The sequence below is a fragment of the Typopeltis vanoorti genome, chromosome 21 (genome assembly GCF_054136105.1).
Source record: "Typopeltis vanoorti isolate ZY-2024b chromosome 21, IOZ_Tvanoo_1.0, whole genome shotgun sequence".
NCBI lineage: Eukaryota > Metazoa > Arthropoda > Arachnida > Uropygi > Thelyphonidae > Typopeltis > Typopeltis vanoorti.
In genome coordinates, this window is record NC_143569.1 from 63,282,697 (window position 1) to 63,300,887 (window position 18,191).

The 18,191-nt window shown below is 35.7% G+C and overlaps 1 protein-coding gene across 1 annotated transcript in view; it reads left to right on the top strand.

The window, feature by feature from the left end:
• The window catches only part of Cul3 (cullin 3), a 480,205-nt gene that overhangs the window by 255,991 nt on the left and 206,023 nt on the right, over positions 1-18,191 (top strand). Inside the window, exon 9 of the mRNA XM_090411507.1 lies at positions 13,984-14,160. Coding sequence (XP_090267633.1) covers positions 13,984-14,160 — 177 coding nt within the window. The remainder of the gene's footprint in view (positions 1-13,983; positions 14,161-18,191) is intronic.

The following is an 18,191-nucleotide window of genomic DNA, read 5'->3' on the forward strand; positions in this document are numbered from 1 at the left end:
AAATCCGAGAAATTGTTTATTGCTGGGCCAACGGTAAGTGCAAAGCTCGTTGCTCGTGTACGCATTTTTCTAATTGAAAAATGAAGAAATCTCTAATGATTTGGAAAGAAGATGCACTCAAAAGAAAATTCCTTTGGATGGAAATCTTATTAAACAAAAAACTCTCAAGTTTATAAACATTTATAATGCTGACCAGGTGTTCAATGCTGATGAATCCGGGTTACATTGGGGAAAAAATGCCAAAACGCACCTATATTTCGAAAAATGAAAGATCAGCTCCTGGATTCAAAATTTCCAAAGATAGAATTACTCTACTGTTTTGTAGGAATGCATCAGGTGATGCATTAATCAGTAAATAAACTAATCAGTTATTTGTTATCATTCAGGGAGTGAGAGGCATGATTGAAATCTGATTGCCTAAATAATGAATTACAGGTAACCCTCGTATAACGTGGATGTTAGGTTCCATAGAAATGGCATGTTATATAAATCGCATTATGTGAGACTCAGATCACATTGAGAATCAGTTAATAAACTAATGTTTGTTAACCGATCCTCAAATCCTTGTGCTATGAAAGATTAAAATGTGCACTTATTTTTATTTTGCCTAAAACATTTATGCATTACGTGCAATGAAGCTTAATTACAATTTGTAATTTTTATAATTTTATACTATGCATTTGTGTCATAGTTTATGTTTTCTTAACACATGAATTACCTGAATTAAATAAAAACATATTTTTGTTGGGTATGTCATTTTTGTTTATATAATTTTTTTTTTTAAAAAATGATTTCAGAACATAACCCTACTTTTTTGTATATCATCTGAGTCTCGTATAACACGATTTATATAATGTGGCATTTCTATTGAACCTAACATCGGCATTATATGAGGGTTACCTGTAATTCATTATTCCGATAATCAGATTTCAATCACACCTCTCACTCCCGGAATGATAACAAGAGCAAGCGTGAATTTCAAGACCAGCATTCGCCCCTGATAACCTGTTATAGTTGTTGATCTAAATATTATTATTATTATGACACCCTCCAGGGAGTCTAAAGACTCATTGAGGGAGAGTGTGCCAACAGCATCGAACGATTGGATCCCTTCCAACTACTAACCATGCTCAAACTTGCTTTACTTTTTGTGAGCCATTAGTAGCAGAGGCTCTAGTTGCTTTCTCGAATTCAACCATTAATGTTTCAGGATTTAATGATGCACGTCGGCCCTTTAAGGCACTGAATAATCTGCTGTAAGTTAATTCTGATTTGCCTGGAAGCAAAGCAAAAAGCCACCATAGAATCCTTAGGTTTCTCATGGTCCCAAGCCTGGACAAAGGAGAAGGGTCGGTTAGATGACTGTCAATGCTCTGACTGTAAAGAAAAAAAACACAATTTTTATTTGATGCCTATACGATCAACAGCTACAACATGCTGGCTCGGATGTCGCCTGGATCAACAAGGTCCTCGATATCAATCAAGCGATTGGGGTTGGATCGAAAAGTGGGATACTGAAAGGAAACAGAAACTGAAACTAACAGAACTATAATATTATCAGTAGGAACATGGAATGTACGGACACTTTGGGTGGCAGGAAAACTAGAATTACTTCACGAGGAAATGAAGATATATCAGTGTGATGTACTAGGACTGGCAGAGTTGCGATGAACATCAGCAGGAAAGATAAATAGATGCGAAGTCATATGGTCATGGCATGACACCAAGCATGAAGCAGGAGTTGGTTTCCTTCTTAACAAAAAAAAAAGCTAGAAAGACATACTTAGGCTACAAACCAGTCAATGAATGAATCATAGTAGCAAGATTTCAAGCAAAATCATTTAATATATCAATAGTCCAGATATATGCACCCATATCTGACATCACAGATGAGGATATTGACTTATTTTACAAAAGATCTGACAAAGACACTAGAAACAATACCAAAGCAAGATGTACTAGGTATTGAAGGAGATTGGAATGCCAAAGTCATAATATATAATGATGGTTGAGAAAGAGTCATGGAAAAATATGATTTTGGAGAAAGAAATGAATGAGGCGAAAAAATGTTAGAATTTGCTGTGGACCACAATATGATGATCTTTAACACAAGATTCAAACAAAAGGATGTAGAAAATGGACGTGGTGATCAAATTATGGGAAAACCAAGAATATGATTGATATGATTAAAAGAAGATGAATAACATTTTTTAATCTAAAAAGCTAGATTTAGATAGCATTAGGAAACTGACTGAAGAATTGAAGCAGATATCACCACCAGGTAATGAGTGTGATATGGAATCACTCGATTGGTATCACAGACCTTGTGGATCTAGGCGATGTCCAAGGCGGCATGTTGTAGCTGTTGATCGTATATGCATTGGATAACAATCGTGTTTTTTCTTTACGGTCAGAGCATGGACACTCATCTGACCGACCCTCTTCCTTTATCCAGGCTTGGGACTGGCATGAGACCCTTAAGGATTCTATGGCGGCTTTTCTCTTTGCTTCCTGGTAAATCAGAATTAACTTACAGCAGATTATTCAGTGCCTTAAAGGGCTTACATTCATCATTAGATCCTGAAACATTAATGGTGACTTTGAGAAAGCAACTATCAACACTTTTTCTAGCATATTTATATCAACAACTATAACAGGTTGTTTATTTCATATGGCACAAAATCTTTATTGCAAAATTGTTGCCGTTGGTTTGAAGTAATGCTATCAAACAGATGCTGAATTCAATATGAAAATTAACTGTTCACAGCATTAGCATTTTTTCCAATAAGCGATGTTACTGATGGGTTTGTTGAATTGACGATCCACAGCAAAAAGTTAATTATTTACGCAGCATCTCTTTTAATTTGCTCAATTTTTAAATGATTTCATTATGTTATGTATCACTGATATTCACCTTATTGAAGATTTGCCTTTTTAATGATTTTATAATACCCTTTATCATCCATTGGTTGTTTACAAAAATTAATGTAAAATGTCTTACAGCGAAATGTTTTACGGTGAAAATGTCTTGCGGCAGAAATGTTTGTGCCGAATTTTCCTAGAACCTGGTATAAAGAGGCTAATTTATTAAGCCTCTAATTTATTATAAGGAATTAATGACTTCACATTAATTCCCTTACTATCCCATAATACAATGCACAAATCCTTCTTTCCAGGTAGTGTATATTAGCATGTTACCCTTCTCCCTTTGTGTGTGTGTGTGTAATAATGATGCATTACATAACTGTATGCATGTTGTAACCTGGAAGAGCTCTATATTACATACATGATTAGTCAAAATTTTGTGCTCAAATATGAAGTTTTAGAATATAAAGGCTACCTTTCTTATCACATCTGTTAAGAGAATGCTGGTCAGTACTTACCTGTTTGTACTGACCTGCATTCTCTATGGTATGTATGTATGTCAGTACATACCTGACAATTGGTAAAACAGGTAAATTTTTTTTTTTTTTTTTTGCCAATTATCACTGGTTTTTGTCGTAATCATTTTATCTTTAGTGTGTTCAGTCATACTGCAAGCTAGTGAGTTAATTGCAACAGGTCAATCTAAAATAGATATGCAGTGTGCATAGTAATTAGCATTTCTTACCATTGATGTAATATGCAAAATTTCACTGTTAAGAGTGAATATTAAAACTTGGGAAGTCGAAAAAGAAGTATATATTTTCCCATAATATTTCATTATATTGAAGAGATACTTGTGCCATGAAAGATTTCTTTAATTCACATGAAAAAACGCAAGGGCAAGGAAATGACTAATAACATTTATTTACCACCAGATATTTCAGCCTGAATATTATAGGCCGTTATCAGTGGCAACGATCTTTTATTATTATTATTATTATTACAGGCAACTCCAAGTGGTCCTTAAATTAATCAAGGTAGGCCCTAAACATCATGTCAAGAACTATTCAGCATTCATACAGTATCTGTCATACTTTGCCTTGAACTCATTCACAGCCATGGCACCCACAACAGACTCTGGCAGCCTATTCCACTCATTCACCACTCTCCAAATAAAAAACCTAGTTCTAACACAATTGCTCAGTTTCCATGGATGCCCCCTAGTTCTCCCACCATCACACCTGTTCTGAAAAATTTCCTCTGAATTAATCTTGCAAAAATCCCTCAGTAATTTGAATGTCTCAATCATATTACCCTTTTTCCACCTATCAACCAGTTCCTGTACCCCACAAATCTTCTTTTCTTGCAAGGTTCATTCCATAGACCAGTCACCACCTTGGTAACTCACCTCTGGATCTTCGCTGCTTCCTCCCCATCACCAAGAAACCGTGGTGCCCAGATCTGCACACAGTAGTCAAGATGGGGATCTAATCAAGGCTCGATAAAGAGGAACAATAATCTGCTTGTCAAAGTATTCTTCAGTAACCAAGTGATCTGATGAGCTGATTTAGCCACTTTTGCTATGTGCCCCCTAAACTTTAACTCCCTATCCACTAACACTCCCAAGTCTCTGGCTTCATCCGTTTCCTAGAGTACAGTTCCACCAATGTGGTATACTGCTGATAATCTTTTCATCCCAAAATACATAACCTTACACTTTGCCACATTAAACTGATATCCATTCTCCTTAGTCCCGTCTGCCAATCTATCCAAATCATCCTGCAAAATTTTGACGTCATGGGTATTCACTATTGCTCTACCCAACTTTGCATCACTGGCAAATAACTGAGCAGTTCCTCTGAGATCCTTTCCTATATCGTTAATGTACAAATTAAACATTAGTGTTCCTAGAAGAACCCTGCAGCACACCACTAGTCACAGGCCTTCATTTGAACTCTACTCATGAATAAACTATTCTCTGATATCTCACCAGCCTTATATCCATCCCCATGGTCTACAGTTTACTGATTAGAATTCCATGTGGTATCCTTTCAAAGGACTTTGCAAAGTTCAGCAGTATCACTGTAATCCAATTACTCTTATCCAATTCAGCTGTTATCGTGTTTTAACACATGAGCAAGTTACTGAGGCATGTTCTACCCTTCACAAAACCAGGCTTTCCCCCATACAGCATATCTCATTTCCATCTATCCATTCCTATATTTTGCTCTTGACCAACTTCTTGAATACTTTTGACAATGACTCCTGATATGCTGATCAGTTGGTAATTTGCAACAGCAGTCTTGGAGCCTCCTTTATGCAATGAAACTATTTTCTGCTCTTTTCACCCCATCAGGCCTAATGCCGAGCTGAGACTTAGATTAAACAATAAGGTCAAGAGCACTGACGATTCCTTTGTCGATTCACATAAGACTTTAGCTGGTATACCATCCAATCACACAGCTGTATTCACATTATGGTTCTGTAATATGCTATTCCATTTCATTCACCTCAGTTCCCATATAAGCCATCATTTCCCTCATTCCTGTAACATTACCTCCTGGATGATATACTCTTGCAAAGTGTTCACTTAGTAATTCTACTATTTCAACTAATTCAATTACCTCCCTGCCATCACTTTCATTTCATTTAAAATCATTCTGCCATAAACATTTTTCTTTTACTCACAGCATATCAAAAGAACTGTTTGGGATTATCTTTAGCCTGCATTGCAAATTTCCTTTTATACTCTGCTTTTGCCTTTCTTTCAACACTGGTTATGGTTCTAGCCTGTGCTTTGTACTGTTCACATGCCTGCAGGTCAACTTTCTCCTTAAATTCCCTCCACAATTGTTTCTTTTTTTTGCAGCTCCAGCTTAATGGTGTTATTCATCCATTTAACTCTCACCTGATTTATTCTCCTGACTCTAAGTATGCAGTCAGCCATTACCTCACTCAAACACTCCTTTACCACTTCCCATGCACTATCAACATCCAGCTCTTGCAGTTTTACATGATATGGCAATGATCCAAGCAATCTCCTAAACTTGTCATACTTACCAGCCCAGTAGTTCCACATACACCCTGTCTTAACTGAAAATTCCACATATTTAGCCACCTCCCCGGTCAAAACAATATGATCACTCTCACAAATTGGTGGCAATGTGGTCATATTCATTATAGACAAATTCTCAGATGCAGTTACTAGATCAAGCACTCTGTTACTCATAGTATATTCCATTACATTCTGTCTCAGGTTATTTTCCTCAGTAACTCTATAAAATTCATTTCCTTCCTCCTACATGTCCTCTCCTCCTTCCAATCAATGTTACTATAGTTGAAATCTCCCATAATAATTACCTCCTCTACTCATTAAATCTATTTGCTAGTGCATACTATCTCCATCATCTATTTCATCCCCTGGTCTATAGCAGCGTCCAACTGTATATTTTGTTCTGCTGGCCTCAATCTCACACCAGATATCCTCAGATGTGCTATTTTTCACTCCTGCAGTCTAACTTCTATTCTCTTTGGCTGCAGTTCATCGGCTATCATCAGTAACACCCCCCCCCCCCCCCCCGCTCCCAATTCTTTTTTCTCTATCCTTCCTGAACACACTACAGGAAGACCTCCCTTAACATGAATTCGGTATGTGCAATAATCATTTAGCATGATTGAGTGAAATGATACTATTTCCCACTTTAAGTGAGTGATTAATCAGTTAACTCGATTTTTTTACATTATACAAAACTTTTTGTTACCAATCACGTTACAAATTCAGCGAGCAGTGGCACTTGTCAATGTAATGTGCAGTGGCAGTACTGCAGGCAGTGGCCAGTGACACAGCAGTTGACTCAAAGCTGTCATCACAAGTGCAAACTCTGATCAGTCACTTTTCATTCATTTTGCTTTAATTTAGATACCTATAAGGCTTTATTATATTAAACACTGATAAAGAAAGTGACTGTAATAAAAAGGAAAGAAAAGTAATTACATTAGAAGAAAAGCTGGAAGTCAAATACAATGATTGTTCTAGACCTGAGATACAAACTATAGACCTAGTCTACAGTTTGGACTATATTAAATAAGAGCAAAGAATACAATGAACAAGGAGAAGTTTCTACTGCTTCTTTAAGCATGCAGATCACCGAAACAGAAGCCATTTAATGATCGAAATGGAATGTATTCTATCTCTCTATTATGATGATTGTAACCAAAAAAGAATACTTCTTAGTACAAGGAATATTCAGGCAAAAGCTCTCAATATTTTTACCTCATTGAAAGAGAGCAAATTTCAAGAGGAACGTGAAAGCTTTACTTCGAGTTTAGGATGGTTTGACCGTTTAAAAATCGAGCTCGATTGCATAACATAAGAATAACTAGGGAATCTGCTAGTGCTTATAAAGATTTTGCAGGTAAATTTCCTGGAGAATTGCAAAGAATAATTCAGGAAAGTGATTATGACGATCGTCAAATATTCAACATCGACAAAACTGGTCACTTTTGGAAGCATATGTTGGCAAAAACTTTCCTAGCTAAAACTGAAGCATCTCAACTAGGATACAAAGTATCTAAAGATTGTCTTATGCTTTTATTAGGAGGCAGTGCAGAAGGCAACTTTAAAGGCAAGCTTATGTTTGTTTATCGTGCACAAAATCCATTATTGAATAAATAAACAAAATTGGAAAAGATTTTGGATTTAATGAACTGGATAATGAAGATGTGAAAAATTTGCCCGATTCCCATTCAGGACAGTTAAGCGAGAATGATCTCCTTCAACTAGAAGAACAGCGTGTATATGAAGAAGATAAGGAATGCGAACAAGAAGAGAATATTACTACTAAGAAGCTAACTGTAATAGAACTACATCTAGTTTTCAGTCACACTGAGTATTCTAAGGAAATTTTGTTTGATGCTGATCCTGACATGGAACGAAGCTTCTTAGTCTGCTGAAAACTTGATAAAGCGTTTGCCAGCTATCGCAAATTGCATGACAAGATGAAAAAGTTGAGTACTATTCAAACATCTTCAGTTAATTTTTTTTTTGTAAACAATTAGTTCAATCAAATGTTTAGACATTAAATAAAAATTTAAGCGATTGATTTTTAACTTTGATGATTTTATCCTCTAATATAGCTTATATTGTAATTTTTTTTCAAATTTATGCTAACTGATGGATGAATTATAATTATTCTTATTGTTTATTGTACTCGCTTAACATGATTTCGCTTAGCACGCATTAATTGATGGATTAATTAATTGCTTTAAGCGAGGTTTTCCTGTATACCCTTCACATTCTAGCCCTAACTATATCATCTTCTGTTAGCCATGTCTCACTAATAACCTTTGGCCGGGATGAGGCAGTAGGCCAGAAATTCCTTCTGCTTGTTCCCAATGCTCCTGGCATTAACGTACATAAAGTGCAAAAGCCTCCCCTCTCCCCAGTCCCACCCCTATTTTGATACCGTGTACTAACTATCCCATTCTGGTTTGCTACCATTGGTACTGACTCAGGTATATTATACACATTCTTACACCTAACTGCCCCATTGATGTCTTCATATCAACAGTTCTACCCCCCCCCCCCACCTAAAAGCTCTAGTTTCCCTGATTCTGCACTCCACTTTCACTTTGTCCAGCAACAATCTTTCCGGTCTCCGAACACCAGATCCATTCAGATGCAAATCATCTTGCTTGTATAAGTCCCTGTTGTCCATCAAACTCACTACACTTCCACAAACTCCACACCACTCCTCCTTCATAACCTATGCATTGAGTCATTCGCTATTATGGCCCTCCTTCTCACTCTTTTCTTTTGCTACTTCCAGTAATTCTTTGAAGTCCTCTCTCATGCTATGCTTTTCTCCTTTTAAATCATTCATTCATTCTGGCCACTACAATCATTTCTTTCACCCTATGCTTTTGTGCTCTAATAGCCTCACTTACATCATTAATTTTTGCACCAGGAAAGCATGATTTTGTCAAACTCTCATCAATCACACCTTTTACGATTGAATCGCTGTATAACACTTGCTCCTTAATTTTTCTTTCTCTCCCAATCATGCCCTCGTTTTTCTTATCTCACCCTTGCTTCTTTTTGTTTTTAGCTGATCCACTCGGTACACATTTTTACAATTACTCTAGCTACCGATTCACCCTATTTATCACTTTGTACAACTGAGCTATCTCCCTCATTGCAACTAATTCTTCATTTTTTATATCAGTCAATATAAACTATTCTCTTGTTCTATGCTTTTACTCTCACTTTCAACCGTGTCACATTAATTAATCTTGCTCTCAATGCTATCTGGCGTTACATCACAATTTTCAATCGTATTCTGGCTTTCATCCACTACGTCAATCTCGCGAGCTGAGACACACACACCTTTTGATCGTCACTTTCGGTACATTTTCCCACCACTATCACTCTTAAACCAAACTCCAGCCACTCTTTTAAGCTAAAATAATTAACTCCGCAATACACTCTAATTCTAGCACAGTTTTAACTGATAACACTAATTTTTTAAAACTAAATAGTTCATCTTTCGGAACTCTTCAAACACCGTTCTTCTATCATACATGCCACCTGACCTAATTACAAGATGGAATGTGAAAAGTGAATTGATTTGAAACAGAGCCATGTGATGTTATACATAAAACAGTGCAATGGCAAAACTGAGGAAATGTTGTATTATTAATTATTCATTAACTGTATTAAAAAAAATAATAATTAATAAAAAACTTTAGTGATGTGTGATTAGAATAAGACTTTCCCCGTATCTTAGATAGCGAGACGCAGTCATTCCAATTCAAGTTTGGACAGTGAAGTAAGGCCTCAGCACTTTCTTTAAACAAACGTTCATTGATGTCACTGTACATTTGAACATTTGTTTAAAGAAAGCAGTGAGGTCTTACTTCAATCTATGAACTTAAATTGAAATTACTTCCTCTAAGATATGGGGAATCTTATTCTAATCACACATCACTAAAGGTTTTTAATACAGTTAATGAGTAATTAATAATACAATGTTTCCTCAGTTTTACCATTGCATTGCTTTATGTATAACATCACATGACTCTTACTGTTTCAAATCAATCCACTTTTTGCATTCTACCTTGCAATTAACTGTTGTTGCCACCGATGATGACATGTAATATTCTGGCTGAAATATGTCGCGTTATAAATAAATATTATTACTTATTTTTGATCGTTTCTTAATTTCTCGCATGTCATATGATATCACTGACCTGTCCATGTGATAATGTTTCAGTGCATCTGGTGTTTCAGCCAATCAGAATTCAGAAACACACTGATGTAGTTGTGTATGTAGACTTAAGGATTTTCTTTTATTAGAGTTTTTATGATATTGAATGTTTTCAGTGTTTGCTTATAATATTAGACAGAGAAGTTGTTTGCTTTTCTTCAATAAAAATGATTCAAGACAAGTGTTAGAAGCAAAAAAGGTATTATTAATAAATGAATATGTATAAAATGCATGAACTTTCTTTACAGACTGATAAACACTAATACATAAGTAGTTAACACATTTGTTTCAACACTTGTATGGCTAAGCCTTAATAAAAATAGCCTTATAAACTGACCAAATCCAGGAATGATGAATTAGATATTTGCTTGAATGGAAAGCCAGCATACAATTTTTAAGCTCTGGATTTAGTACCATCTGGGTGTAATAATAATGGTGGGAGTAGTGTCGGGCAGAAGTTATGACAACTAACTTTGGCTAGAGACCAGAAGGAATGGCATGGCTGCCATTTAGGTAGAATTCAAATTTCCTGGTTTTAGCTCTCTGAGTCAGTTTTTGATGAGGTGATAATTTTCTTACACCTATTCTGGGCTTTGGTGTAAGCAATGTAGGAAGATGGAGCTACTTGATGTGTTTCTTTGGTGATGAGAAATGCCAGTCTTGATTGTGCCTTTTTTTTTTCCCCACATCTTTGATATGTTCTTTTTGATGGATTTCTCCAGATCACTTATCTGTCCAACATAACAAATGTTGCAAGTACAGAGGATTTTGTACACTCCTGGTTGTGTATGACAACCAGGGGTGTACACTGCTGTTTTTTAAGACATGGGTAAGGTTATTTTGGTGATCTTCATTACAGGTATTTTTTGTTATGTTTCTACTAACTCTAGTAAATTTTTCTACATTTTACTATAAAATATTGATGGATCCATAATATCATCCTTTAGTATATTATTAATGCCAGATTGAAGCCTCTTGGCTCTACTTTTAATATTTGATAGTTTTATTATATTTATGGAAATCAAAAATGTTATTTTCACTTTTTATTAAAAAGAGTCTAAAAATTTTCATTTCTGAGATGTAAAATAATCCTTATTAAACAGAAATAGGGATATTAACCACCTTACTGGCCATTATGGATCAAATACGCATCCTCATACGCTTTGTATCCATTATACATTTCAATGTAATATCAATGGTATTACAATTTTAATATGCACTTCGCATCCTTGATAACTTGAACGTATATATACGGCTTGGCCGGTAGCATGGTTAATGATCCATGCTTATTTCATAACTGAATATATATATAAAACTTAAAAAGCTTCAAATAATGACCAGAGGATTTTATAAGAATATAATCCTTGGCAGTGGAGTTGCTTTAGTTTGCACTATATATAAAAAAAAAAAAGTCTCCATGTTTCTTATATATTTATATTCAGCTACAAAATATGGATTGATCTGTTTATTTTACAGTGCTGAAATGAAGACTTTTAGGTTCTTCTCTGATAATTGTGCATTGACTGCAGTTTGCTTTTGCTTTGGTATATTCTCATCAGCTCTCTGGTCTTTTTTCCAAATATATATTTGGTTATGAAATAAGGATGATTCTTTTCATTTTGATGTGGTTACATGACTAGGTGAACTATTATTACACATGTTGGAAGTTTATTTTTCACTTAGTTAGACTATAATAAATTTAGTTTAATCCTTTATCCAAGTGTAAGCAAACAAAGTTTGCACCTGAAAATATCTTCAGGACTAGGATAAGGTAGTGTAACTCCGAGCAAAGGTGGACCAAGCTCTCATCACTCCTTGTCTCAGTATCTCCCATAGTGCAAAAACAAGGAGTGATGAGAGCTTGGTCCACCTTTGCTCGGAGTTGCCTGGTGTTGCACTGCCTTACCCGAGTCCTGAAGATATTTTCAGGTGCAAACTTTGTTTGCTTACACTTGGATAAAGGATTAAACTAAATTTATTATAGTCTAACCAAGTGAAAAATAAACTTCCAACATCTTTCTCTAAATCCAGAGTAATTCAATAATAAGATGGTACACCTGTTGACAAATTGTACAGGTAAATATGACCTCTCCTATTGCTTCTGCCTTAGTATCTCCACGTTTGGGTTTGCCTCCCACTGACGAGACCTCAATAAAGGTCAAAACCGCTCTGGGTAGTGGCCCTTCCCTTAATGCATAGCAGTGTACATGTCCGCAAGGAGATGTGCTTTGCATTATGGGAGATACTGAGACTTGAAGTGATGAAAGCTTGGTCCACCTTTGCTCAGAGTTGCCTGGTGTTGCACTACCTTACCCCAGTCCTGAAGATATTTTCAGGTGCAAACTTTGTTTGCTTACAATTTGATAAAGGATTAAACTAAATTTATTATATTATTACACATATTTTTCAATCTTCATTCTGAAGATCAGATAGTCAGCTGAGGCATGCCGAGTTAACTTTTAAACATTCTGAATTAAATTTTATAAACAAATGTTTTTTTTGGGGGGGAGGGGAATGCATTACATTTTTTATCAACTTTTACTGAGAGTTTTTTTTTTAAAACCTTTTATAAAATGAAGTATGGTTCTGTCAAATTTCAAACCAAATATTCAGTTATTCAGCCATATCATGGTTTAGCACATTCTTACTTTTAAGTTGTATTGTTTAATTTTTTTTTTTTGCTGTTTTATCTGTAACCTTTTTAATATAAGGTGAAGAAACAGCAAACTTTGTGATTGTCTTGTTTATATGCTCTGGTGTATGTGGTAGCATATTTAAGATGCAGTTGATAGTTCTGAGATTGTATCCATTTTTTTCCTGGAGAATGTTTTTAAGATATGCTGTTTCCTTTCTTTCTTTCTTTTTTTTTTTTTTTTTAATTAATGCCAGGTGGTTTGATTCAGAATATATGTATTGTCTGGTATTGAGCTTGTTTTCTATAGACTTCAGATGACAGATCACCATGATTTTCTACTGGGATGAGAATGTCAAGCATAACATGATAATCATGCACAATTTGCTAAAACAAGTGACACATGTTTTGGAAAATTAAAAAGCACCTTTTTTAAAAAATAAAAAAAAAATCAGCTAATGCCATTTTATTTCCATATATATAGGGAGTAGCGAGGCTGTTTTTAGCCCTATCTAACTTTTGGAGACTGAGTGTGCAGTTCAATCTCCACTGGTACCCAATCAGAGATAGCTGGCCCAAGGCTATCACTAATTAAGCGGCACACAGTGAAGAGAGACATCTTAACAAGTGCCGCCATCTCGTGGTCCCTAACACTCGTATTTAATGTCTGAAATAATGTGGGTTCTACTGTCGATTTTCTTGAGTTTATGGGACGAAAAACCCGAGTTTCCGGGAGGAAAAACCTGCTCGCCTGTGCCAGAGATCGACTAACTCAGGAACCTGTTGAAAAAAAGCTTAGAAAAATTTCCTCTAGTTGCTGACTAGACTCGAAATCACATCTTCCTTCATGTAGCCAATTGCCGTGGTGTGCAAACGCCACACCACACCAAAAAAGCACCTTTTTTAAAAAAGAAAAGAAAAATATTTTCATCTTCAAAATTTATATTGAAAAAGGGTTTGCATATTTATTCATAGTGAGATACCAACATTTTGCAATCTAAATGATGTGGAAGAGAAATCTTTCTGAACTGTTTTTGTAGACTTAGTCAACACTTCAATTGCTGATACCAGTAAATTTGTAAAGATAATGCAATATTTGAATTAACCAGAAAATGTAATTATTACATATATTAATTTATTCAAAGTTTCTTGGTTTGTGAAACATTTTGATACTTATATGTTCATCCCTGTGTGAATCCTGTTTGTTTGCATATTTTATAGAGTCTTCTGGATTTGAAGGATAGATTTGATCATTTTTTATATCATTCCTTCAGTGCTGACAGATACTTCAAACAGATGATTGCTGGAGATTTTGAATATTTTCTTAATCTTAACCCCAAATCACCAGAATATCTTTCATTATTTATAGATGATAAGTTAAAAAAAGGCGTAAAAGGAGTAAGTACATAATTAACTACCTCTCTGTTTTATGACTAGTTGCAAATTAAGTTATATTCCTTTTGAATTTATCTCAAACAAAACAGAATATTAATTTTCATAGTGAATAAATGAAATCTTGTTTTAGTTAAAGTTCAGGCCATTGATTTGTAATATGTAGCATTATAAGTGTGTTGATTACATCAGTCATCATGTGGGTTGCAACAAGATAAATAAAATTTAAATCATGCTAATGTCTAAATTGTAGATTAATTATTACTGTGAGATATTTGAGTGTGGAACGTAGTGTTTGGATAAATTTCTTAGGTGATATTTCTGTGTAAAAGGAGTGGATGCGAGTTTTTGAATGTGTGGAATGAGTTTGAGGGAAGATTGGATTTGTATAAGAGGGACGGCCTACACCTGAATGCGTTTGGTATCAGGAGTCTAGAAAAACTAATAGCTGGTATGAGACCTAACACAGAGGTTCAGGGAAACTAAATTATAAAGGGAGGAATGGTGTGAATGCAAGTGTAACAGTGACAATGTTATATAACGCGAATGGGCTTTGACATGGAAATGTTGATGAGGAGAGAATGATTTTGGGTTTGTGTTCATCCAGTTCAGACCCATCAAATGATAGGTCCGATAGATAAATAAAATTATCTTTACACACGTTTGATGTCTACATGTGTAAGGCATTAGAGAATAGAGATCTGTAAGTTGTTCAACTGTGTCAGGCAGACTGCAGTCAAGACAATACAAATGAACAAACAGGCCATTGTTTGTTCATTGTTAGATTATTATGTCTGTACATGAATGCTAGGACTATAAGAAACAAAGGGATAGAGTTTGTTGCCTTAGTCAATAAGTTGTGACCTCAGATTGTAGGTATTAGTGAGACCTGGCTATCAGAATCAGACTTACTAACTGGTATTGAGTATCATGTGGTACTCACTTGGGAAGTGACTAAGTTTATGAATGTTCCATTCAGAAAAGGTTACATGCTGAACTACAAAGCAGGAAATTATGACCAACTGAGGAGTATACTGAGTTCAGTGGATCGGTTGCTGGATGTGTAATCTTATTAAGCAAGAGATTCGTAAGAAAAGGACGATGTGGAAGGGATACCGTTTGCATAGGGATGACATCCATTATGAACGTTATAAGCATCAGGCTAGAATAGTCACAACTGTTGTTTCTTTAGCAATCCACAAGAATTGTGGGTTGCTAAAGAATTCTGTCAATATGCTGCAAGTAAAAGAGAATGAATATCAAAGAAAAACTCTTCTAAATCTAGATGGCGTGAGGATTTCAGATGCAGAAGAGGTTGTTCAGTTAATGAGTGTCGATTTGTTAAAAGCTAGCAACCTGGTTAATGTAAGATCAGGCTCACTGTTACCTCTTCACTAAGAAACACAGATGTGTGAGGCCGAGGTATTAGAGTTGTTGCACAAATTGAATAAGAATTCAGCAATAGGGACTGATGGAATATCAGCACGTGTGCTAAAAGAGTGTTCAGCTGAACTGGTTATTCCTTTGACTAGGCTGTTTAATATGATTCTCAAAACAGGGAAGATTCTGCAGGAATGGAAGGAATGTATGGTAATTGGTAATTCCATTGCACAAGGGTGGCGCAAAGACCAATGTATCCAACTATTGACCAATTAGTATCTCAGGAGTGGTGGTGAAGATTTTGAAAAAATTGGTTAGGGCCTGCATTCAGAAATGGGTTGACAGTGAATCTCTACTTTGCAATGAACAACATGAGGTAAGGGAAGGTCATGTTTTAGCAACTTGCTCACATTCTATAACAATGTTACCATTGGACTAGACAAAGGGAATGTATACACCATGATACTTTTGGATTCTGCTAAGGCTTTTGACAGAATACAGCATGGTAGACTGTTGCATAAATTGGAAAATATGGGTTTGGGTTTTACAATATTAGTGTAGATAAGAGGATGGCTGACTGACAGATATCAAAAAGTGTATGCGGGGGATCTGAGTCTGCAAGGTTTAAGGTATGTTGCTTGTCAAATCGACAAGCTACATATTGCTATTTGCTGATGATGCAAAGATAGGTAATCAGGAATGCTGCTGATATGCAGGTCCTTGCAGAATGATTTGAATTAGCTGGAATTGTGGACATGGGAAAATGGGTGTCAGTTCAATGTCAGTAAATGTAAAATCATTCACTTTGGCATGATTAGATATCCAATGTCATATTATATTAGTGGGATTAGGCTAGAAAAAACTGATGAGGCTAGGGATCTTGGAATGTTAATAGATAGGAAGTTGAAGTTCAGGAGCCATGTGGCAAAGATTGCAAATACAACTCAAAAGATAATTACAATGCTGAAATGAACATTCACATATATTGTGCGCAGATCTGGTCTCCTGTTTTCCGTTGTGAATCTGATATATATTGGAGAGAGAGAGAGTACAAAGGAGAGTGTTAAAAATGATATCAGGATTGTGGATTACTGATTATGAAGACAGATTGAGAATATGTAGACTGCAGACACTATCGAACAGGAGAAAGAGGGGTGATATGATTGAGACTTACAAACTTCTGAGAGGGTCTTAGAGGATTTCAATTGATGTAATTTTTCAGTTTGTGGAGTGGTGGGGAATTGACGAGAGGGCATCCTTGGAAGCTGAGAATGAAGGCTGCCAAGAAGGGTGTGAGGGCTAGATTTTTCTCTCAGAGGGTGGTGCATGATTGGAATGGATTGCCATTGGATGTTGTGGGTTCAAACAGTGTAAATGAATTGAAGAATAAGTATGATAGCTGGTGTGTGTGTGTGTGTGTGTGTGTGTGTAGTATGTGACCGCCCTCGATGAGTCTCTGACTCCCTGGAGATATCTCTTAATAATAATAATAATATTATCATAAATTCGTTGTTTTTGTTAGCACACTGATGGTGAAAGAAATTATTGTAGAGTAATTCTGCTCAGAAGAGAAAGGACAAAGTAAATGGCATGAATTTCTCAAAAATGGTACTGTCTGTGAATGTAGTATATATGTGTGTATGCATGGGAAGATGTTGTGGATATTTATATAGAGAAGTTAAATAAGAGAAAAGAACAAGTGTGGATATGAAGGAAATGTGATATTCTGATGGATCATGAGGCTTGCTTAAATATGAATTTAAATAGTTTAAATATGAGTAGGTAACATGGCATTGTGACCGACCCAGCAATGGGAGATTGTGCGAATGTTCAGATAGTGTGTGGAGGTGATAGCAAGGAAAAAATTTCGATTGATGATAAAACGGGCAATAATGTTAAAAAAAAATCAGAGTGAAATTAACGATGAAGTGGGCAATAATGACATCGAAAAACAGAGTGCAATTAATGGTAAGGTATAGAGATGACGATAAAATAGCGAAAGTGAATGATAGCAAAAAAAGATGCAAGATTTGAAAGCTGAGCTGGGGAAGATGAGGTAGATGTGGAGTGAAATAACGAGAATTGAAGATATGTATGAGTGAAGAAAATGAAAGAAATGATGTTGGTATGAAAAAGGTGATGAAAGACCCTCGAGTGGCATCATATGGTGATTCAGTTGTTAGAGATGTGGTGAACGAGAAGATGCCCAAGGTCTGTTTCCCTCGGGGTAAAATGAATAGAGTGATTGACAGAAACGTGTGAAGTTAAAGGAGTGCAGTTTGTTAATGTGTGGAATGACTTTGAAGGAGGAATTGAATTTTATAAGAGTGATGGTTTGCATTTGAATGGTTTTGTTGTGAGTCATGAGTGCAGAGAATGAATCTGGGCAAGTAAGAAGTGATGTGAAAGAGCTGGAGAATAAGGATGTGGTGCTTATGAATGACCGGGTAGCATGAGTGATATAAAAGACCCTCGAGTGGCATCATATGGTGATTCAGTTGTTAGAGATGTGGTGAACGAGAAGATGCCCAAGGTTTGTTTTCCTCGAGGTAAAATGAATAGAGTGATTGACAGAAATGTGTGAAGTTAAAGGAGTGCAGTTTGTTAATGTGTGGAATGACTTTGAAGGAGGAATTGAATTTTATAAGAGTGATGGT